This window comes from Anabas testudineus, chromosome 18 (genome assembly GCF_900324465.2).
Source record: "Anabas testudineus chromosome 18, fAnaTes1.2, whole genome shotgun sequence".
NCBI lineage: Eukaryota > Metazoa > Chordata > Actinopteri > Anabantiformes > Anabantidae > Anabas > Anabas testudineus.
Window position 1 is genome coordinate 3,055,058 of NC_046627.1, and position 19,056 is coordinate 3,074,113.

Here is a 19,056-nt window from a genome sequence, read left to right on the forward strand (position 1 = left end):
CATGCTTACAGTCACCCGACCTCGACAATGGGCACGAAGTAACTAATGCATGGACTAGTTTTTCAGCATCACTTTGGGACAGGATGCTCCTAATTTTAACAATGTTTCTCAGGTGAAAAAAGGCAGTTCTAGAGATTTCTTTGATGTATGAAGTGAAGGAGATATCCTGATCAAAGATAACTCCGATATTTCTTACAGTATTACTTGAGGACAGAACTAAGTCATCAATGGTGAGAACGTGATTAGACATAGTGTCTCTGAGATTTTTAAAAACAAAATAAGGAGGACATATATAGAGTGAAATCTATCTGATAGATACAATTTAAACCACTCTAGTGCTGTTCTTTTGATCCCAATGACATGTTCCAGTCTGTGTAATAAGATGCAGCACTAAGATCTAACAAGACGAGTATAGAGAGTAGACCATTGTCTGATGCTAATAGAAGATCATTAGTGACCTTTACCAGTGCTGTTTCTGTACTATGATGAACTCTAAATCCTGACTGGAAATCTTTATACAGGTTACTCAGATGATCACATGATTGCTTAGAAACTAGCATTTCAAGACTTTTAGAGACAAAGGGCAGATTGGATATTGGTCTATAATTCACTAAAACCCCTGAGTCTAGAGTAGGGTTTTTGAGTAGAGAACACTACTATAGTACTAATAGGGGCGTTGTAGCTAGAACACCATGGTGTTCCTTGGTCTTTTCTGTGTGATTTTGAATGTTTTCCCTGTGCCTGTTCCTCCCACAATCCAAAGACATGAATGTGTTCCTATGTAGCCCATGGTTAGTACATCAAAATAGAAATAGGAAATCCAGGAAAAATGTTAAAGCTGGGCCTGACCATATTAAGTGGAAGATACAGAAGATAGAAAACAACAACTTTGCCAACAAGCATTAAGCACAGTTATTTTTTTTAATTAAAAATAGGTTTTACAGAGTTTAACATCCATGTCTGTGAACATTTGACAGAAGCAGGATAAACCCGTTTCTCCATTTCTCCATTACATTTAGCAGACGCTTTTATCCAAAGCCACTTACAAGGGTAGGCAGGATACTAGATGGAACCAAACACCACTAAAACCTCTGAACAGTTAGTTTTATAATTCTCGTTATTAGGAAGTTTTTTGAAACAGATGATTTATCATAGCACATGTATTCCTTTGACCTTCATTCATTATTAAATATGTCATTTAAAACACTACTTGAGTTAAAATTTGTTCACGGCTGAATCTAAAAAGTGAATCTGTCAGATGTCGGTCTGAAAATATAACACGTGACGTGAAGTCAGAGTTTTCTTGGAGCAGCTCTGGTTTCACCATGTACTGATGTTTTAAAGACCAAACCAACACTGAATGTCTTTCAGGACTCAAGAAGAAGCACAGTGTTCGGTTTCTCTCGCTGCAGCCATTCTCTGCAGCTGGTGCTCACACACTACCAGACACCACCACCCGTCATTCTTCTATTATCACCTCCTGGAAGTTACAGTCATTGACACAAAGTCTGGTACAAACCAGCAACAGTATGGAGAGAGTCCATGTTTCCAGATTCCACCAAAGCTCTTTATTCATTGCATGTATAGAACATGAGCTCAGTGTGAGTCTTTACCTGAATATGAAACAACCTCGAGCAGCACGTGAGATTTAGATAAAGCACCTTCAGCTGTTTTTGTTGTGATCTGGTGCTACAGAAATCCTGCTGAGCTGGTTTGAGTCACACCAGCCTGATAACTGGTGTTACTGGAAGTATTTTTAGGTGGAGTCCTCACTGTGTTCTGCCTTTTGTGTCCGGCCACGTGCTTCAGCGAGCCAGCTGAGGACGAGCCTCGTCTTCCAGAAGACCGTCACTAGTGTGACTTATGTTTTTAGACATGTGAACATGTTTGAACAACTTTAACAGCACAGACGTGATAGAACTCCAGTGAGACCAGTACCACGTTGATCCCACTGACCATTTTGATCTAGACGATACGATTTCAGTGCCACTACAATCATCAGTAACAAAGACAACAGCTCAGAGGAGGAGGGTTCTTCCAGGTAAAAGGATTTTATTAGTGACTTGGGCCCAAATCACACTTGTTCACAGCAGGTTGTACATAGTACATCACAACCAAACTACAATATGCACTTTAACCACAGTGTAAATTATTTCTATTGACATCAACATCAAATGAAGAAATAAAGAAACTGAACACATCTGTAAGTACTTTACAAAACTAAAGAACTCGTTATGCATAGTGTCCTAAACTTAACAAGTAGGTAATGTTATTTATCTGTCTAAGATATTAGTCTAGGAGCTTCAGATGTGGGACATGTTGACAGGAGCAGAGACACATGTACTGAACTGAAGGTCTTCTTTTGTTAATGGACTCGTCACTGGTTCTGGGTAGAACCAAACTTGTTCAGAATAAAGAACTATCGCTGTGTATATTCAGAGGAGCACAGTTGAGGACAATGTCACACTTTAGTGAAATGGGGGGTGGGACAGGAAATACACAGGAAGTTTGCTTCAGCCCTTTTTAGTGTGTGCAGCTCTGAGCAGATCGAACATCCTAATCATGGTGTTGAGGTCTGTGCTTTGTTACTTTGGACACTGACTGATGCCGTTTTATATATGTTGGTATACTTTATATGATATTGTGATCAATAATCTCCTCATCTTCCCAGAAAGACAAAACATCCAAGAGCTCATAAAAGACTCAACAAAACGAAACTAAACTCATTCATTTAGCAAAATGAACTTTAACTGAACCAACAGACGATGGGAAAGGGTCACCATCCGTCGTCTCATTAGGAGCATGTCCCGACGTTGTCAGTCATGAATACATGTACCTGCGGGCCATAGGAAGTACTGAGGACCATCTTGAGTTGCTGGAATGAATTTCAGTAAATGGACTAACTCCTGCAACATTTTTCCACTTTGGTTTTCAGGGTGACTTTCAATTCAGGCCCCTGTAGGTTGATCATTGTCATTACCATCGAACAATATGGTGTCTTTTCATTCCTACCACATCACCCAGTTCATATTAGTACAAATATCCAACAGGATTTCCCCCCATTGAAATCAGATGTGTTGTCAAAGTGTTCCTTTATTTTTTGAACAGTGTAGTTATAGCAGCTGTGTCACCTGTCAGCTGAGTCTGTCCATTACAGCACAGAGTTAAACTCATGATGTGAACAGTGTCTCTGGTTTTAGTCACCCTCATTTAAAGTGCAAAGATGCAGCTGCTTCCTACAGTCACAACAGAAGAGACTAAAGTTATTTTCTAATAATAAAAAACAGGGTAAGAAAACTGATCTGGGCTAATATCTTTCTTTGTGACAACGTGTTAAAGACCTTTGTGTTTTATTATTATACCTAGAAGAACTAACAATTAACTCTAAGGACTCTTGGGCTTGTAAATGAGTTTCAGCTTATTCACATTTAAATGTCTTCATGTAGGAAGCTACTCCATTATATAAAAGTCACATGGCTCATAACAAACCATTTCTTTGTGCTCTTTCATTTGCCAGTTTATTTCGTTCTAGTTACATGGCACACCACTCCACGTAACTTTCATTCACAGTCTCCATAGCAGTGGTTGCTCCAGTGTCTGATCTGGTAGCTCTGGTGTAAAGGTCCAGGCCAGCACAAGTGGGTGGTGGACTGGTGGTCCATGTTAGCAGGACACAATAGTCCTGAAGTGGGGATGCAGTGTTAGAGAAAGAACACAGTACAGCAGTTCAGTTTAGGTGCACGGGTCAATTTTATTAAAGAGTAGAGAAGCCATAAGATAAGATCTAGAACAAAACCATTTACTACAGGACAGCAGTACATTTTATTCAGAGACAGACACCAGAACGTCAGAAAGAGATCATGACAGAGGAGGAAACATGCTGATTTTACTGGTTGTCAACACAAGCTTAGAAAATCTCATTAGAGTGGACAGTTACGGTTGTTGGAGCAGCAGTTGTTGGAACAGGAGTTGTTGTTCGTACAAAGCTTGCTGTTGTTGGAGCAGCAGTTGTTGTTGTTGATAGAACAGTTGCTGTTGTTGGAGCAGCAGTTGTTGTTGTTGTTGATAGAACACTTGCTGTTGTTGGAGCAGCTGGTTTTTGTCTGGCCAGAAGTTTGTTGATGTGTTGGGGACTGTTGAACAGTCAGCAAATGGAGGGGTTGTTGTCTCTGGAGGGGTAGTTGGTGGTGGTGTACATTCTGCTGTTGGCGGTGGAGGAGTAGCTGTAGTAGTGGTCCTCGTTGTCGGTGGAGGACTGGTTGTAGTAGGGATTGTTGTTGGTGGAGGAGTGGTTGTAGTAGGGAATGTTGTTGTTGGAGGACTGGTTGTAGTAGGGAATGTTGTTGTTGGAGGACTGGTTGTAGTGGGCCTTGTTGTTGTTGGAGGACTGGTTGTAGTAGGGATTGTTGTTGTTGGAGGACTGGTTGTAGTGGGCCTTGTTGTTGTTGGAGGAGTGGTTGTAGTAGGGAATGTTGTTGTTGGAGGAGTGGTTGTAGTAGGGATTGTTGCTGGTGGAGGAGTGGTTGCAGTGGTCCTTGTTGTTGGTGGAGAAGTGGTTGTAATAGGGGTCGTTGTTGGTGGAGCAGTGATCCTAGTTGTCATCTGGGCAAAAACTGTTGCTGCAGCAGAAAGTAAAACAGTCAGCGATTGACGATCACATCACAATTTAAACATGAAATCAAATAAGTAAAGTGTGAGATTTTTTTCAACAGAAGATTTTAAGACATTCACAGAGATCAGAACCAGATAGTGGTTCTGTCAGTTCATTTTCTGTTTCCATCTTTACTGCATGAGAAATCCTTCTTTTCTTATCTATCAGGTGTTAAATCAGTTAAGTTAAGTTAGTAAATGTGCTGCTGCTATCCAATGAGACTGTGTTGTTGAGTTACCTTAAGTTAAGTTAGTAAATGTTCTGCTGCTATCGAATGAGACTGTGTTGTTGAGTTACCTTAAGTTAAGTTAGTAAATGTTCTGCTGCTATCCAATGAGACTGTGTTGTTGAGTTACCTTAAGTTAAGTTAGTAAATGTTCTGCTGCTATCGAATGAGACTGTGTTGTTGAGTTACCTTAAGTTAAGTTAGTAAATGTTCTGCTGCTATCCAATGAGACTGTGTTGTTGAGTTACCTTAAGTTAAGTTAGTAAATATTCTGCTGCTATCCAATGAGACTGTGTTGTTGAGTTACCTTAAGTTAAGTTAGTAAATTTTCTGCTGCTATCGAATGAGACTGTGTTGTTGAGTTACCTTAAGTTAAGTTAGTAAATGTTCTGCTGCTATCGAATGAGACTGTGTTGTTGAGTTACCTTAAGTTAAGTTAGTAAATGTTCTGCTGCTATCGAATGAGACTGTGTTGTTGAGTTACCTTAAGTTAAGTTAGTAAATGTTCTGCTGCTATCGAATGAGACTGTGTTGTTGAGTTACCTTAAGTTAAGTTAGTAAATGTTCTGCTGCTATCCAATGAGACTGTGTTGTTGAGTTACCTTAAGTTAAGTTAGTAAATGTTCTGCTGCTATCGAATGAGACTGTGTTGTTGAGTTACCTTAAGTTAAGTTAGTAAATGTTCTGCTGCTATCGAATGAGACTGTGTTGTTGAGTTACCTTAAGTTAAGTTAGTAAATGTTCTGCTGCTATCCAATGAGACTGTGTTGTTGAGTTACCTTAAGTTAAGTTAAGTTAAGTTAAGTTAAGTTAGTAAATGTTCTGCTGCTATCCAATGAGACTGTGTTGTTGAGTTACCTTAAGTTATGTTAGTAAATGTTCTGCTGCTATCCAATGAGACTGTGTTGTTGAGTTACCTTAAGTTAAGTTAAGTTAAGTTAAGTTAAGTTAGTAAATGTTCTGCTGCTATCGAATGAGACTGTGTTGTTGAGTTACCTTAAGTTAAGTTAGTAAATGTTCTGCTGCTATCGAATGAGACTGTGTTGTTGAGTTACCTTAAGTTAAGTTAGTAAATATTCTGCTGCTATCGAATGAGACTGTGTTGTTGAGTTACCTTAAGTTAAGTTAGTAAATATTCTGCTGCTATCGAATGAGACTGTGTTGTTGAGTTACCTTAAGTTAAGTTAGTAAATGTTCTGCTGCTATCGAATGAGACTGTGTTGTTGAGTTACCTTAAGTTAAGTTAGTAAATGTTCTGCTGCTATCCAATGAGACTGTGTTGTTGAGTTACCTTAAGTTAAGTTAAGTTAAGTTAAGTTAAGTTAGTAAATGTTCTGCTGCTATCCAATGAGACTGTGTTGTTGAGTTACCTGTGCTGAACAGCGCCCAGATGAGCATCAGCGAAACAAACAGCTTCTTCATGGTGGACAGGTGCTGTAGTTCTCTGTAGGTCTGTCGTTTTTCACCTTTACAAACTACAGGTGTTGAACAAGCTGCTGACAGATGCTTTTATAGAAAGCTCTAAGAGCGGGCGTGTCCTAACTTTCAGTGTCTGCTCTGCATGATGTCAGCACACTGTTCCACAGCCTTGTGACGTCAGTCCACTTGATTTGTGCAGGATGGTGCCATAAGAATCCTTCACATTACATCCTATCAGTCTAAGAACAGACAGAGGCACATTGTTTTTTTACTAACTGTGACACTACTTCTACTTCACAAGTTGACTTTGTGTTTGTGCTTTAACTGAGCTCATTATTTATTAACTTACACTTAACATTAAGGTGAATTCACACAACTGAAGATTTTCACATACCAATAATACAATGCTCATTTGTTTCTATTGTCTCGTCTGGAATGTTGTCAAACTGAAAGTCCATCTTTATTCTAATAATTTCGATTATGCTGAACGGCCTGTGTAGCAGGTTTATTGTTATTTACTGGAACAGAATGTGAAACTGATGCACACATCCACTATTAGTGAACCACAGGCACATGCCGGTGTATCGTGAAAGGATGAAGTTGTGATTAACAGTTTGATAGATATAGATGCAACACTATCAGTGCCTGCAGAACGCACGGTTTCAGGTATTTGGTACCATGACTCGTTTCTGGAGCCGTGTCTGCTCTCATTAGTAGAGTAGACATTAGGTGGAATCTTTTCAGCAGCTTAAGTGCATGTGACTGTGGATTAACATTAAACTGAAGTTATGTCAACACTTGCCGTTTCAGGCTGAATCACCGAAGGCTTGCAGCCTGTGTTACAGAGCTGCTGGGTGTTGGTGTTGTATTTAGTTCAAATGTCATAGAAGTATCTCTCAGTATTGTTGAAATTGGCCTTCTAAGTTAGTGTACTACTAGAGGTGCTCAGGGCAAAGGTTATTGCAGGGGTCAGCAACCTTTAACACCCAAAAAGTCATTTGGACCCGGTTTCCACGGAAAAGAAAACGCTGGGAGCCGCAAATACTTTTTGACATCTAAAATGAAGATAATGTTGTTTTTTTACCTGTACACTTTGTACACCCGCCGAGTTGAAGGTCACTTTCATATGAACTAAAAAGCAGAACTTGCGTGTTGCGGAGCCTTGACCTGAATTTAAAAAATAGCTTTTTGTCACTAAACAATAATAAATAAATATATGCTCACACATTTATTTTACCTGCTCCTGAACCTCTGACACAGCATCTGCAAATCGGAACTGTACAAAGTCACTGTCTTTACTTTCAGGACTGTAGCTGTCATCTGTGTTGATTTTTAACGTAGGTCATGATGGAGAATAGCTGCTCACATACGTATGTGGATCAGAAGATCGACAGGACAAATGCATATTTATTCATGTTTATGTAGGTGTCGGGGATGAATTCCATGTTTCAAACATGAGTTTGTCCGGTCTTGGAAGGTTCTCAGTATCACTCTATTTGTAATTCTGAACAAGAATGGCCTTCTGATGGACAACATCTTCATCATCAATAATCTTCCAATTTAAAGCTACAATTTAAAAAAAGAACATAAAGAAAATACACTTTAATAATTTATTTTGTTTAGCCTATTATTATTCTAATCAACTTCACTGAATGTTGTTTCGCTGGCCTTCAGTCTGAGTTTGTGAACTTGTTGACTCATTTCTAGGAAAAGGAAACTGACAGATTCACATTGGTCGTTCTGTTCAACCTGTCTCTCCAGCAGTGATTCACAGAGAGCAATTCCATTTCATTCTGGCTTGATTCACTATGTGAACATGAACAAAGAGCTTCACACAAGCTGGATTTCCCTGTTTAACTAGTTGCACACATGAAAGATGAATTATATAAGTGTAGGTGATTAATGCTGAAAAGATTACATAACCAGGCATGGCGTGTACGGTATTTCACTTGTGGTTGTTCTTTCTCTCTTTTTCTCTACACAACCCAACCGGTCGAGGCAGATGGCCACCCACTCTGAGTCTGGTTCTGCCGGAAGTTTCTTCCTCTAAAGGGAGTTTTTCCTCTCCACTGTCTCCTGGTGCTGCTCAGTGGGGATGTTGGGTTTTCTATATAATTCTGTATACAGTTATATTTGTGAGGTCTTAAACACTGTATAGTGCCTTAAGACGACTTTTATTCTGATTTGATGCTTTAGAAATACTGAAGTGACACGAAGAAATTACTGCTGTTTACATTTGATGGAGGTATAATTACAATAATCTCTATAGTAATACACAGACAGTGTATTACATAATAGAACTTTGATATTTAGGTTCACTTGGTGGAAATCTGGAGTAAATCTTTGAAGTGTTCATTGTTTTAAAGTAAAATATGGAATGGTTTCACTTAAATATTTATCTGATTAAAATACTAAGAAAAGATTTTCAGTGTTTCCACTGATGAACTTGAGCTAACTTAGAATTGGATGCTGCAGCAAACTGAGGTCGTCTGTGATGGTTCAGGGACACAGACGAATCACAGACGTCGTTTGACCACTGTCTTACTGTCCAGCTGACAAGAGCTCGGTCCAGAGTTTCTGTACAGACTCGATGTTTTCCGTCAATAATCATAATGCACCCTATACATTTGCGCATTTGATAGTTGAACTGTGACTTGTATTAATGGAACATTTTGCTGCACAGTCTTGACCTTTCTATTTGACTGTTTGCTCACTGACTTTGCCTTTTAATTTCTTTTTTTTTTCCCTGACTTCATTCTTCTTTTCTTACTGCATCATTATCTCTGTTTGTTTCCATGGTGGGCGATCGAGAAGGGGGCCAGTGTGCACAGAATGACTCTATGTGACGGGAAATGTGCTTGGAAACAGTTTTTACAATTTTGATTAGTGCATAACCACAAAGACCAAACTATCAGCCTTCATCTAATTTGTAATCATGTAAAAAACAAGATGGAGAGTTATTTTCAGTAAATGTTTGTAAGTGAGTTTCTTTATTCATGCTAACATACGTACATTTCATGTTGATATTGATTTTATGTAGATAACATGACCAGCAGGAGGCACTGGAACAGGTTCTGACAAGAAGTGGTGTTTTACAAACACAACACAACAAACGAACATCAATCCACAGGCTGGTTTAGATGTGATGATCTGTGATCACATCATCACAGTTATCATCCAATCCCTGTTCAGTCTGGATGGGCGAGGTCATCACCATGGAGACACGCAGGTGATTTTCTACAGTCAGAAAATAATATAAAGAGTTCTGTTAGAGACCACTGGGATTGATTGATTGATTGATTGATTGATTGATTGATTGATTGATTCAGTGTTACCTGTGGGTCTGTGTCGATATAAAGACACCATGAGGAGAATGGATATGAAGAACAGACAGAACACCACCAGGTGGAGGACTGTTGTAAACACAGAGTGGAGGTGGGCTGAGGTAGGGGCCAGGGTTGTAGATGGGTTTAGGGTTGCAGAGGTTGGTGGGGCTGTGGTTGTAGATTTACCTGTTACGAGAATCCACCTGTTCAGGTGAATATATGTGGATGAAACAAGTGTTGAAATCAAAATTAAGCTACTGACCTGTGACAGAGATCCAGCTGGGTGGAGACTCTCCATGACTGCTGATGTGACACTTGTAGAGGCCTTCATCAGACTTGGTAACATGGTGGATGGTCATGTGACCTGTAGGCTCAGTCCTGATGAGGGAGTCATCTTTATAGAAATCAGCTGGGAGCTTGGAGGGAGGGCTCTTTGTTTGACAGTGCAGAGTGACATCATGTCCCTCCATCACAGGGAGGACAGGACTCTGCAGGATCACTGATCCACCTCAACACAGAGACAAACTACAGCATTTCATCCATTTCCACACAGACTCATCAACACTAACTCCACAGTCTGATCTTACCAGAGACAGTGATGTTGATGATGCTACTGGTTGATCCCTCTCTGGACTCACACCAGTAAACTCCACTGTCCAATCGGACAATATGACTGATGTTACAAGAAAAGCCAGTTGGTTCCCCCCACTCATCTCCACACTCAGCTCTGGTGTCTCTGGTTGTGTTCCTCCTCAGTGTCCATCCAGCAGAGCTGTCGTCCTCCTCACAGCTCAGAGAGACAAACTCACCAACAAACAGCTGAGATCTGCTGGGACTCACAGTCAGATGAGCTGTGTGAAAAAGAGAGAGGTTTAGAAAATGATAAATGATCAAGGTGAACCCAAAGAAAGCTTAAAGGACACGATGTCCCACCTGTCAACGCTCATATTTGGGGTCAATTTAGCTCAAATGACTGATTTTTCATCAAATACGACAGGATTTTGTTGTATTTTTTTTTTCAGTTTTACTGATAGTTTCAGCACATGCACAATATCTAATGAACATTAGGAGGAAATCTTAAAGTTGAGTCATGTCAACTGGACTTCCTTCTTGTTAGTTCGAAAAGTTGCACTACTTATCCAAGTAGCTTATTCAGTCTGAAGATAGTTGATTTGCTCCAGGTTTGGTTTCACTTCTCACTCATTAGGTGAAATAATAGAAGGAGAGGGTGTGCAAGATGTAATAGTCACACCTCTGACAACCCATCCAACCCTATAAAGTAGTGCTTAACCCGTGTAGAGACTTGTCCACCCTAAAGACCAAACTCCAAAACACAAGATATATAGTGTATATGGTCCAGTGCAGTGGAGAATGCTCTAAACTGTACCTTGGAGAAACTAAACAGCCACTACACAGGAGGAGTAACACCTCAGGACCTGAATCAGCTGTGTACCTTCAACTTAAGGACAAAAGACAATCGTTCAAGGACTTTGAAGTTCACATATTGGACAAAGAGGACATGTGGTTTGAGACAGGGTGGGGGAAGCCTTGCAAGTGCAAATCAACACCCCCTCACTCATCAGAGGTGGAGGACTTGAAACATTTTGAAGGAAGGAAGTCTAGTTGCCATGACTCAACTTCTAAATAACTTCTCGTGGATGACTGAGAATTATCACCGACATTATGAGGAAATGCAGCTTTTAATCTCTGTATCTAAGGTGTTTTTTTTCTTTTTAAATTGCGCCAAATTTGAAGAGAACTGAAGAGACACAGAACTGAAAATTGATAGTGCACACGTGGGTAGTTTCTCTGTTGTTCTGTGGAACAACAGAGCTGAAAGGTTTTGCCTTGGATCTTTTGAGGTGAGGTGATGGGACCACAAGACGTCAGCCACTTGCTGAGAGCAGTGGGCGAGAGAAATTGTAGACCAAGATAAGGGAGGTCAGGTAGGTCAGTGCTGTTGAGATGACCACTTTAGAGCTTTGAACCTGATGAGGGCAGCTACAGGAAGCTATATGTACATTTACTACTTTGACACCACAGGATGAATCCAGAGACACCTTTTTCTTTTTTAATTAAAAAAAGGTCGGTATTTGTGTCTTTCTATCATCAACACTAAATTGTATCTTAGCTATTCAGTTGTTTCAGCCTGTGAAAGGAGAAGTTTACTTACTTTGGTTTGTGGTTAAGCCCAGCAGAGATGTCACAACTAAAGAGAAATGAGAGTTGAGGTTTTAATTTCATCATTCAGGACAACTGAAGATGGAATACACTGAAAAAAACACAACAGGTAACACTTAAATGGGTTAGGTAAGGGTTAACACTTGTGTGGTGCTTAAATATTTGTTATTTAGCCTGTGGGTCTGGTGCACCTGCTGTTTTTTGGGGATTTTAGTTGTTGCAGGTTAAAAATGTACACCAACTCTTGACGTCAAGAGATCAACAGAACTCTTGAAAACAAAACTGATTTCCCCGACGGAAACCTACGTGTGTCACTACCAGCCATCATACAAAAACATGTTTACGTCTGACTAAGTGAAGACCCAACATCACAGAAGTATATATGTAACATCAGAAGATGAAAAGCATAATATGAGCCCAATAAATGATGTGTTAACTTACCTCAAATTTTGTTTAATGGTTGTTTTGCTTAACAAGCACTTGCTTAACTTAACCACTTCCCTCCAAGACAAAGAATTGCATCTAAACTATACACACAGCTAGTCCATAATGTATTTACACAAGACATTGTGTCTGGACTGCTGCACTCACTTGCAGATCGCCTTTTGTTTATTCTATGCTACCATTACATCGCATATAGCTTGACTACCTTGAAAATACCCTGTACTGTCTTTGAAAGCAGACAACATCAGGAAGCATATTCGCTGAATAAAAAGGAACCTCTTCTTTCTTTTCTATACTACAGTTCCTGTTTATATTACCTTCACTATCGCACACATACATAAAATACATATAATCACTGAAATGAAAACAACAGATTGTACTTACAGATCAGATACTGAAGACATATGTGCCTCATTGTTCCACTGGGTGATATGACATCAAGCACATTTTTATTCAGAGAAGTAAAACCCATCGTGTCCTCAGAGTAGTTTGATGCAGCAGCTTTGTGATTTCTTCACCTGCAGATCTGTAGACAGGAACAACTGAGCCCTTCAAGTCTTTATGCTTGTTGTCCACTGCATCAGACTCTTACATGTCATAGCAGGGGGCATGCCTATTGGATGCCTAAAACTACTTAAATTGCCTACTGCTTTCAAATTTACAGTATTCTCCAGTAATAATGTCATAAACTGAATTAAAGAACATTTCTCAATGTTCTGGTAGCAGGGTTGCCAGTACATGTACCATTTATATTAATAATTTACAGTATAGTGAATGTGACCAAAATTTTACAACACCAATGATAAACCTCCTCACTTCATCTGCATGTGAAAGAGCTTTACCTTCATCTAAACATGTGGAAAACCTCGGGGACTTAGAGACAGTGTTGGATTTCATGAGCCTATAGAGACCAACAGGCCACCAAACATCTGAAGTTATCATCCTTTGCTTTGGTGTACTTAGGGATGAACACATGAACAACACCCACCTCCACCCTTCTTAATTCAGAGTAAAACAGATGTTTGTAAACAATTAAAAGCTGTTTTTTTTTTACAACAATCTTGAGATCAGGCAGCTGCTGTTTTAACTGCATAGACAAACCCCACAGAGACATTTCTAAAAGAAGCTGCTCATCATTTAATTCTTATATCATTTATTTAGGAGATCAAATAACAAACAATTCATACTTTTTTCTTCCATCTTTCAGTAAAAAAATATTTAGCCATTCATTCAAACTAAAATGACTTTAAATGTAAAATATTTAAACCAGTCTTGCTTTAACTTGCACAAGAGCCATTCACTGTTGTGCAATAGTAATTTCTCTGCAAACACAATTATTATGTCAGATAAACGTAGGACAGTAAGGGTATAATTACCTATTAGTAAGCAGCACCAAAAAAAAAACTCATAAGTAAGGGGTTTTTGTAATTAGCACTGGGAGGAATGAAAAAACTGCATGCATGGTTATGATATCAGCCCATCCCAGTCATTAAGTCTCCTCCTCCCTTCCACGTTGTACATAAGGGGATGGAACCTGCTGGTCTATCTTTTCAACAATGGCTATCAGACCTGTTACAGTCAAACCTGCAGTGATATTTGCTTTTTTCTTCCTCTTCAGGATTTGCACTGCAGATCCTGACATTAAGGGTGAGCTGTGTGTGTCTGTAGCAAAGCTTTCATAGTGTGACCTGTGGTGCACTATAGCTGCATGGTGCCAATGAGAATTGAGATTTTAATGAATGAATGAATGTGTTTGTTTGTTGTTAATGCAGCTAAATTACTATAATTAAGGTTAGTTATGATTGTGACAACTTGAAACTAAATTTACTATTGATGAGTAAATGTTCGCCATTTTCCCCGTAAAAGATCCTTTTAGGCAGCGTTCACTCTTGGGGCGCTCCGTTCTGACAGACCTCAGCATGGTTCATGGTATATCTGAAGCACTAATCTCTGTGTCCGTGTTCATCCGGAATCACCAAATAAATTTGTTTTTACGCATGTTACTGGTAACTGGCTAGCTAGTTTGCATACAAAACATGTACTGGTCATTCTTGCTGTTGGCCCACTGCATGTGGCTCATATATAGAGGAGGATGCTGCACAAACTGCTGAGCATCTTGGAGAACAGCTCACATCCTCTCCACAGCCTGCTTATCAAACAGCGGAGCAGTTTTAGCCAGAGACTTCTCCAGCTCTGCTGTGACAAGGAACGGTTCAGGACGTCATTTGTGCCAACAGCCATCAGCCTGTACAATGACTCCCTGACAGAGAGTCAGTGTCCACGCTGATGTGTAACTTAGTCACTTTACATTCAAGTCCTACTGTGTGTTTTGTTGGTATTACTGTCTATTCTGTGTGTTATTCTTGTACTGTGTCTCGTGTATTGTTGTGTAGATCATGTTACTTAATGTTCAATGTTTTTGTGTGTAATGGCTGCTGCAACACCAAAATTTCCCCTTGGGGATCAATAAAGTATCTATCTATCTATCTATCTATCTATCTATCTATCTATCTATCTATCTATATAGCACACTTGTGCACCTCTTGCCAGCGGCATTACCAACAAAGAGAGGGCATGTTTTGCCCAACAATTTTATACAACATCAACAATTTTTGTGTGTGTGCATCCTATTGCTATTGCACCGAAATAAAAACTCCTTAAAAGACTAGAAATTGTATTTATTTCCATAACACCTTCTGTGTTATGATGACTCGTATCCCTCGAAGACAGCTGGGCATTCATGCAACCATAAACTATGTGAAATTTAAGAGTTGTTGGTGGTGTCCCTGGAGCAGACGGTAGGAAAGGGGTGGTGCACATCCACTGAGTGCTTTGACCAAACATGAGCCCCATATGATGTCTTTAACTCTTTATATGGTTCGATTGCTTGTTTCAGCTGCTAACTGTTCATGTCTTACTGTGTGATCGATGCCACGTCTATTCTGTGGTCAAATGATGATGATGGGTTGTTCAGAAACAATCCTTTTTATAAAAGGTGACTCATTGGGTGGTCTGTCCAAGGATCTGAGTGGTCAGAAAGTGAAGGAGAAACAGTAGTAAGTGAAGGTATTGTTCAACTGAATGAATACACCCACATTTTCCTCAAATGATCAGGTTTCAGGGTAATCTCTGCTGTTATTAGTCACAGATTGTGTGTTGTTGTTGAGGCATGCGCAGACAGATTCCTACACAACATAATTGTGGTGGGAACATGCCACTACGAAATTTAGATGTTTTCTTTACTGGAAACTTTTTCAAACATGAGGTTGAACGTCTGATGTTTGTAGGTTGCAGGTCTCTGTTTCTATAGACATTCCTGAAGGGGTGGACAGACAGCTGTATGAACAGCGTCTGCACTTTGTTTCTTAGTGTTTCTGTGTACTTTAACTTCTGACTTTTTGGTGTTCACATGCACAATAAAGTATTTTATTAGTAATTGGCTAATACATCACATTACAGCAGAGAGAATTTTGTTTGAGAAGTGATATCACTCAAAAGCAAATAGTGATAAAGAGGAAACAGAGGAGGTGGGCGAGAGGGAGCAGAAGAGGAGGAGAGTCATATGAATGGTTGTATTATGCCTCTTTTTGCCCCAGACAGATACATGCAGCTCTTTATGGCCAAATTACTTTTTGTAGCTTTTTGTTTTTTTGTTCAAGCTTTTAGCCCTCGGCTTGCTCATCAGGGAAAATCTGATTATTATGATTTATACACATTCACTGTTCATGTACTGTTCTTTGGTTGTGTAAAGCTGCTTTGTGACAATGTCAATTGTAAAAAGCGCTCTACAAATAAAATTGAATTGAATTGTACATCTGAAGGTAAGCCCTCGCTTGATGAGCATTACTACACATGTTTAATTAGTGTAATTAATTACAACTGTGAATACTGTAAAACATTTAAATGTACCTCCAGTCATTTGGAAAAAAGATTTTATCTAAAGCAACACACGAGTGAGATACAAGACAAAATATCCAAACCAAGGAGCAAAACCTGACAAAACAAAAAGTTATGTGCTACAAGAAGAATTGTTTCAGTTTCATGAGGAGCAAGTGTCACACTTTAAGAAATAAGTGTGGAGAAATTAGCTGAATAGTTTTCAGCAGGTTTTTGAAAATCGTGAGTCTGCTCAGCGTGCAGATGTGGGCGAGGTTTTAATGTGAGGTGAGGTGGGGTGAGCTGAGAGGACCAAATCATATCAGAGCTCTAAGAAGAAAACCCCCCACCTGCTCCACCCCTTTGCTCGGTGTGGCTTTTCCATCGCTGTATGGTGCATATTTCTTCAGTTCTGGCTACTTCATTGACCTCTTATTTGTCTCAAACGTCATCTATTGTTGTTACCATGTTTCTTTTTGCCTTCTGTGTTTTGAGGTAGATACATGTTGAAAATTAACAACAATAATAATTTAATTAGAAATAATTAAAACATTCAGTGATTTCATCATCATGAGTAAAATATGTTACAACAAAGACACAGAATTAAAGGAATTACTGTATAGCTAAGGTGCAGCCTGTAGTAAAATAATGTGTTTTTGGCTAAAATGTGAAGTGAAAGCACTGATGTGATCACATCAAATGTCTTGGATATGTATCTACTGAGTTCAAACATGAGAAGGTTTCTTTAAAAGGGTGAAACACTGTGTATTATCTCTGCCTGCTCTGACAGGTACACCGCAAAAATCGGCATTTTCAAAGTAAAGTGAAAAAATATTCATAGGCTAATATTTTGGGTAACAAACTTTTGATGGCTTCTAATCCAAACTGTGTGAAGAAGAAAATGATTAAGGTATGTGATGACTCAGGCGGTGTAGTCTGTGATCTTGAGGCACTGATCTGTGGCAGATTTGTTGGTTCGTTCAGTGATTCTCATCGTGTCTACAGGTGTGTTGGTGAGGTGGGAGGGTAAGACTCTTATAAAAGACTAAATCCTACACCTACATGTTTGAGCAAGTCATGAATGCTGCAGATAGTCATCCTTTGTTTAAACAGCAGTTATGTTTCATTAAATGTGTGTAAGATGTGGTTTTAGTTTATGTGAGGTGAGTATTATAAAACAATGCTGTCACCACTGAATGAATTATGCATGAGGGCAATTAATCACTAATATAAAAAAATAATCATACAAATATTTAAAAATGTCTAATGAATTAAGTGGTTATATATAATAATACTTTTATGGGACCATCTCTACCACTTACCTGAGGTAAAGGTTTGCTAAACAAAATATGTATAATGTATTTATACATAATATACTTATATATATAATAAATATATTGGTTGTTGTTCTTATTGGCCCAAATAAATAAAACATTCAAAGAAAAATATTTTCCATTGCTTTTTTCATAGTGAATATCTTAAAGAGTTTCCATGTTATTAAGGGCAAGCTCAGTCAATGAGTCTGTATCGCCTAAATGCTGCTAGGATTTATGTCTTAGACTGTGACACAGGTGAAATAGACATTTTTTTACATCGATTAATCTCAATAAAATGTGAAACTGAAACTATCGCTGCTAAATAAAATCTTTGATTTCTAAATGTATTCGTTCAGTTGTTGTGGCATCAAATTGCGCCCTCTAGTGTGTTTTAATTAATATTGACGTGTTTTTGTAATAATTGTTCGTTACCTGCTAAAATGAGCTTCTATCCAAACAAATACAATTTCTGTATAAATCAGTTTGAAATTTCTGTGCGAACATTCAATTTTTCAAAGAACAGTATCACACACTTTTTCTTTTTGCCTTTTTCTTTCTACATTCATTAGAGTTAAAAGCAAAGCCTGGAGATGAGGTCCTTCTTCTATGTCAAGATCCCAAAGTCTTCAGAACATTGGAGTTGAGAAAACCTGACATGAAGTCAGAGGATTATGTCTTGTTTGTCAGAGAGAACCGCTCATATGAAAAGTACCAGCATCCATTATTTCATGATCAAGTGGAGCTGAAAGATTCAGAGTATCACAAGTAGGTGCGTGGACCCAAAAGCACAAGCTGAGGCAGGCTGGAGAGCAAGTGTCTTTTATTCAGCAGGTGGTAGATATATAAACAAAGAGATGAACGGAGTAAACTAAGGACGCAGCACTAACCCGCAGGAGTGTAAGAAAACAAAAATACAATAACTGAATAACTGCACTGGCAGGGGAAAAAGTCCAAAAACAGGATAGTAACTAAAAGGGGCTGCTCTAGCAGGCAGGTAGACAGACATACATACAGTCCGGAGTTAATGGTTCAGAAAATCGTTTCAGTTGAGCTGGTTTCAGGCAGACAGGTGTGGTCTTTCCAGAGAAGGTGACGAACTGACAGGGGAGCAGAGTTGTGGAGTGGGTTATATAGCAATGGGGCAGAGACAATGACACAGGTGAACCAGATGAGTGTTAACAAGGTGCCTGGAGGTAGAGAAGCAGGAACATGCAGGGTATCTGAAATGAGAAAGGGGACCATAAATGAGTACAGACAGGAATGGCAGAGAACAGAATATGCAGATACGGTGACACAGAGATGAAGGACGGAGACGTGTCTTTGATTCTGAAGAACGTCAACATCAATGATACTGGAACATATGAGTGTTCTGTTGGAGATGGAGGAAAAACTGAGCTCATCAAGATCATCAACCTGACAGTTGAACCAGGTGAGTTAGTGTGTGTGTGTGTGTGTGTGTGTGTGTGTGGATCAGAGTTGAAGCTGCTTCCTGGTTGTTGATGTGAGAGTGAAACATCACAGATCAGATGTTGGTGTTGATGAGACTTTGTAGAAAACAGCTGGTATGAGTGATGGGATCAAAGTGCAGTAGATAATGTCTGACAGGAGTTTGAAGAG

General features: G+C 39.2%; 1 protein-coding gene across 1 annotated transcript; it reads right to left on the reverse strand.

The window, feature by feature from the left end:
- Positions 1-3,900: 3,900 nt before the first annotated feature.
- LOC113155621 (salivary glue protein Sgs-3-like) lies at positions 3,901-6,375 on the reverse strand. The gene is made up of 2 exons (XM_026350349.2): positions 6,248-6,375; positions 3,901-4,619 (listed from the first exon to the last, which is right to left on the reverse strand). Exons 1-2 carry the CDS (start codon positions 6,297-6,299, stop codon positions 3,934-3,936), a joined length of 738 nt encoding a protein of 245 aa, XP_026206134.2. The 5' UTR covers positions 6,300-6,375; the 3' UTR covers positions 3,901-3,933.
- Between the last annotated feature and the right edge of the window lie 12,681 nt (positions 6,376-19,056).

Bases quoted from the DNA above. Each gene is read 5' to 3' on its own strand.
- LOC113155621 (XM_026350349.2), bottom strand. From the start codon at position 6,299: ATGAAGAAGCTGTTTGTTTCGCTGATGCTCATCTGGGCGCTGTTCAGC. The intron at 4,620-6,247 runs GTAACTCAACAA...TTTCTGCTGCAG, and splicing joins CTGGGCGCTGTTCAGCACAG to CAACAGTTTTTGCCCAGATG.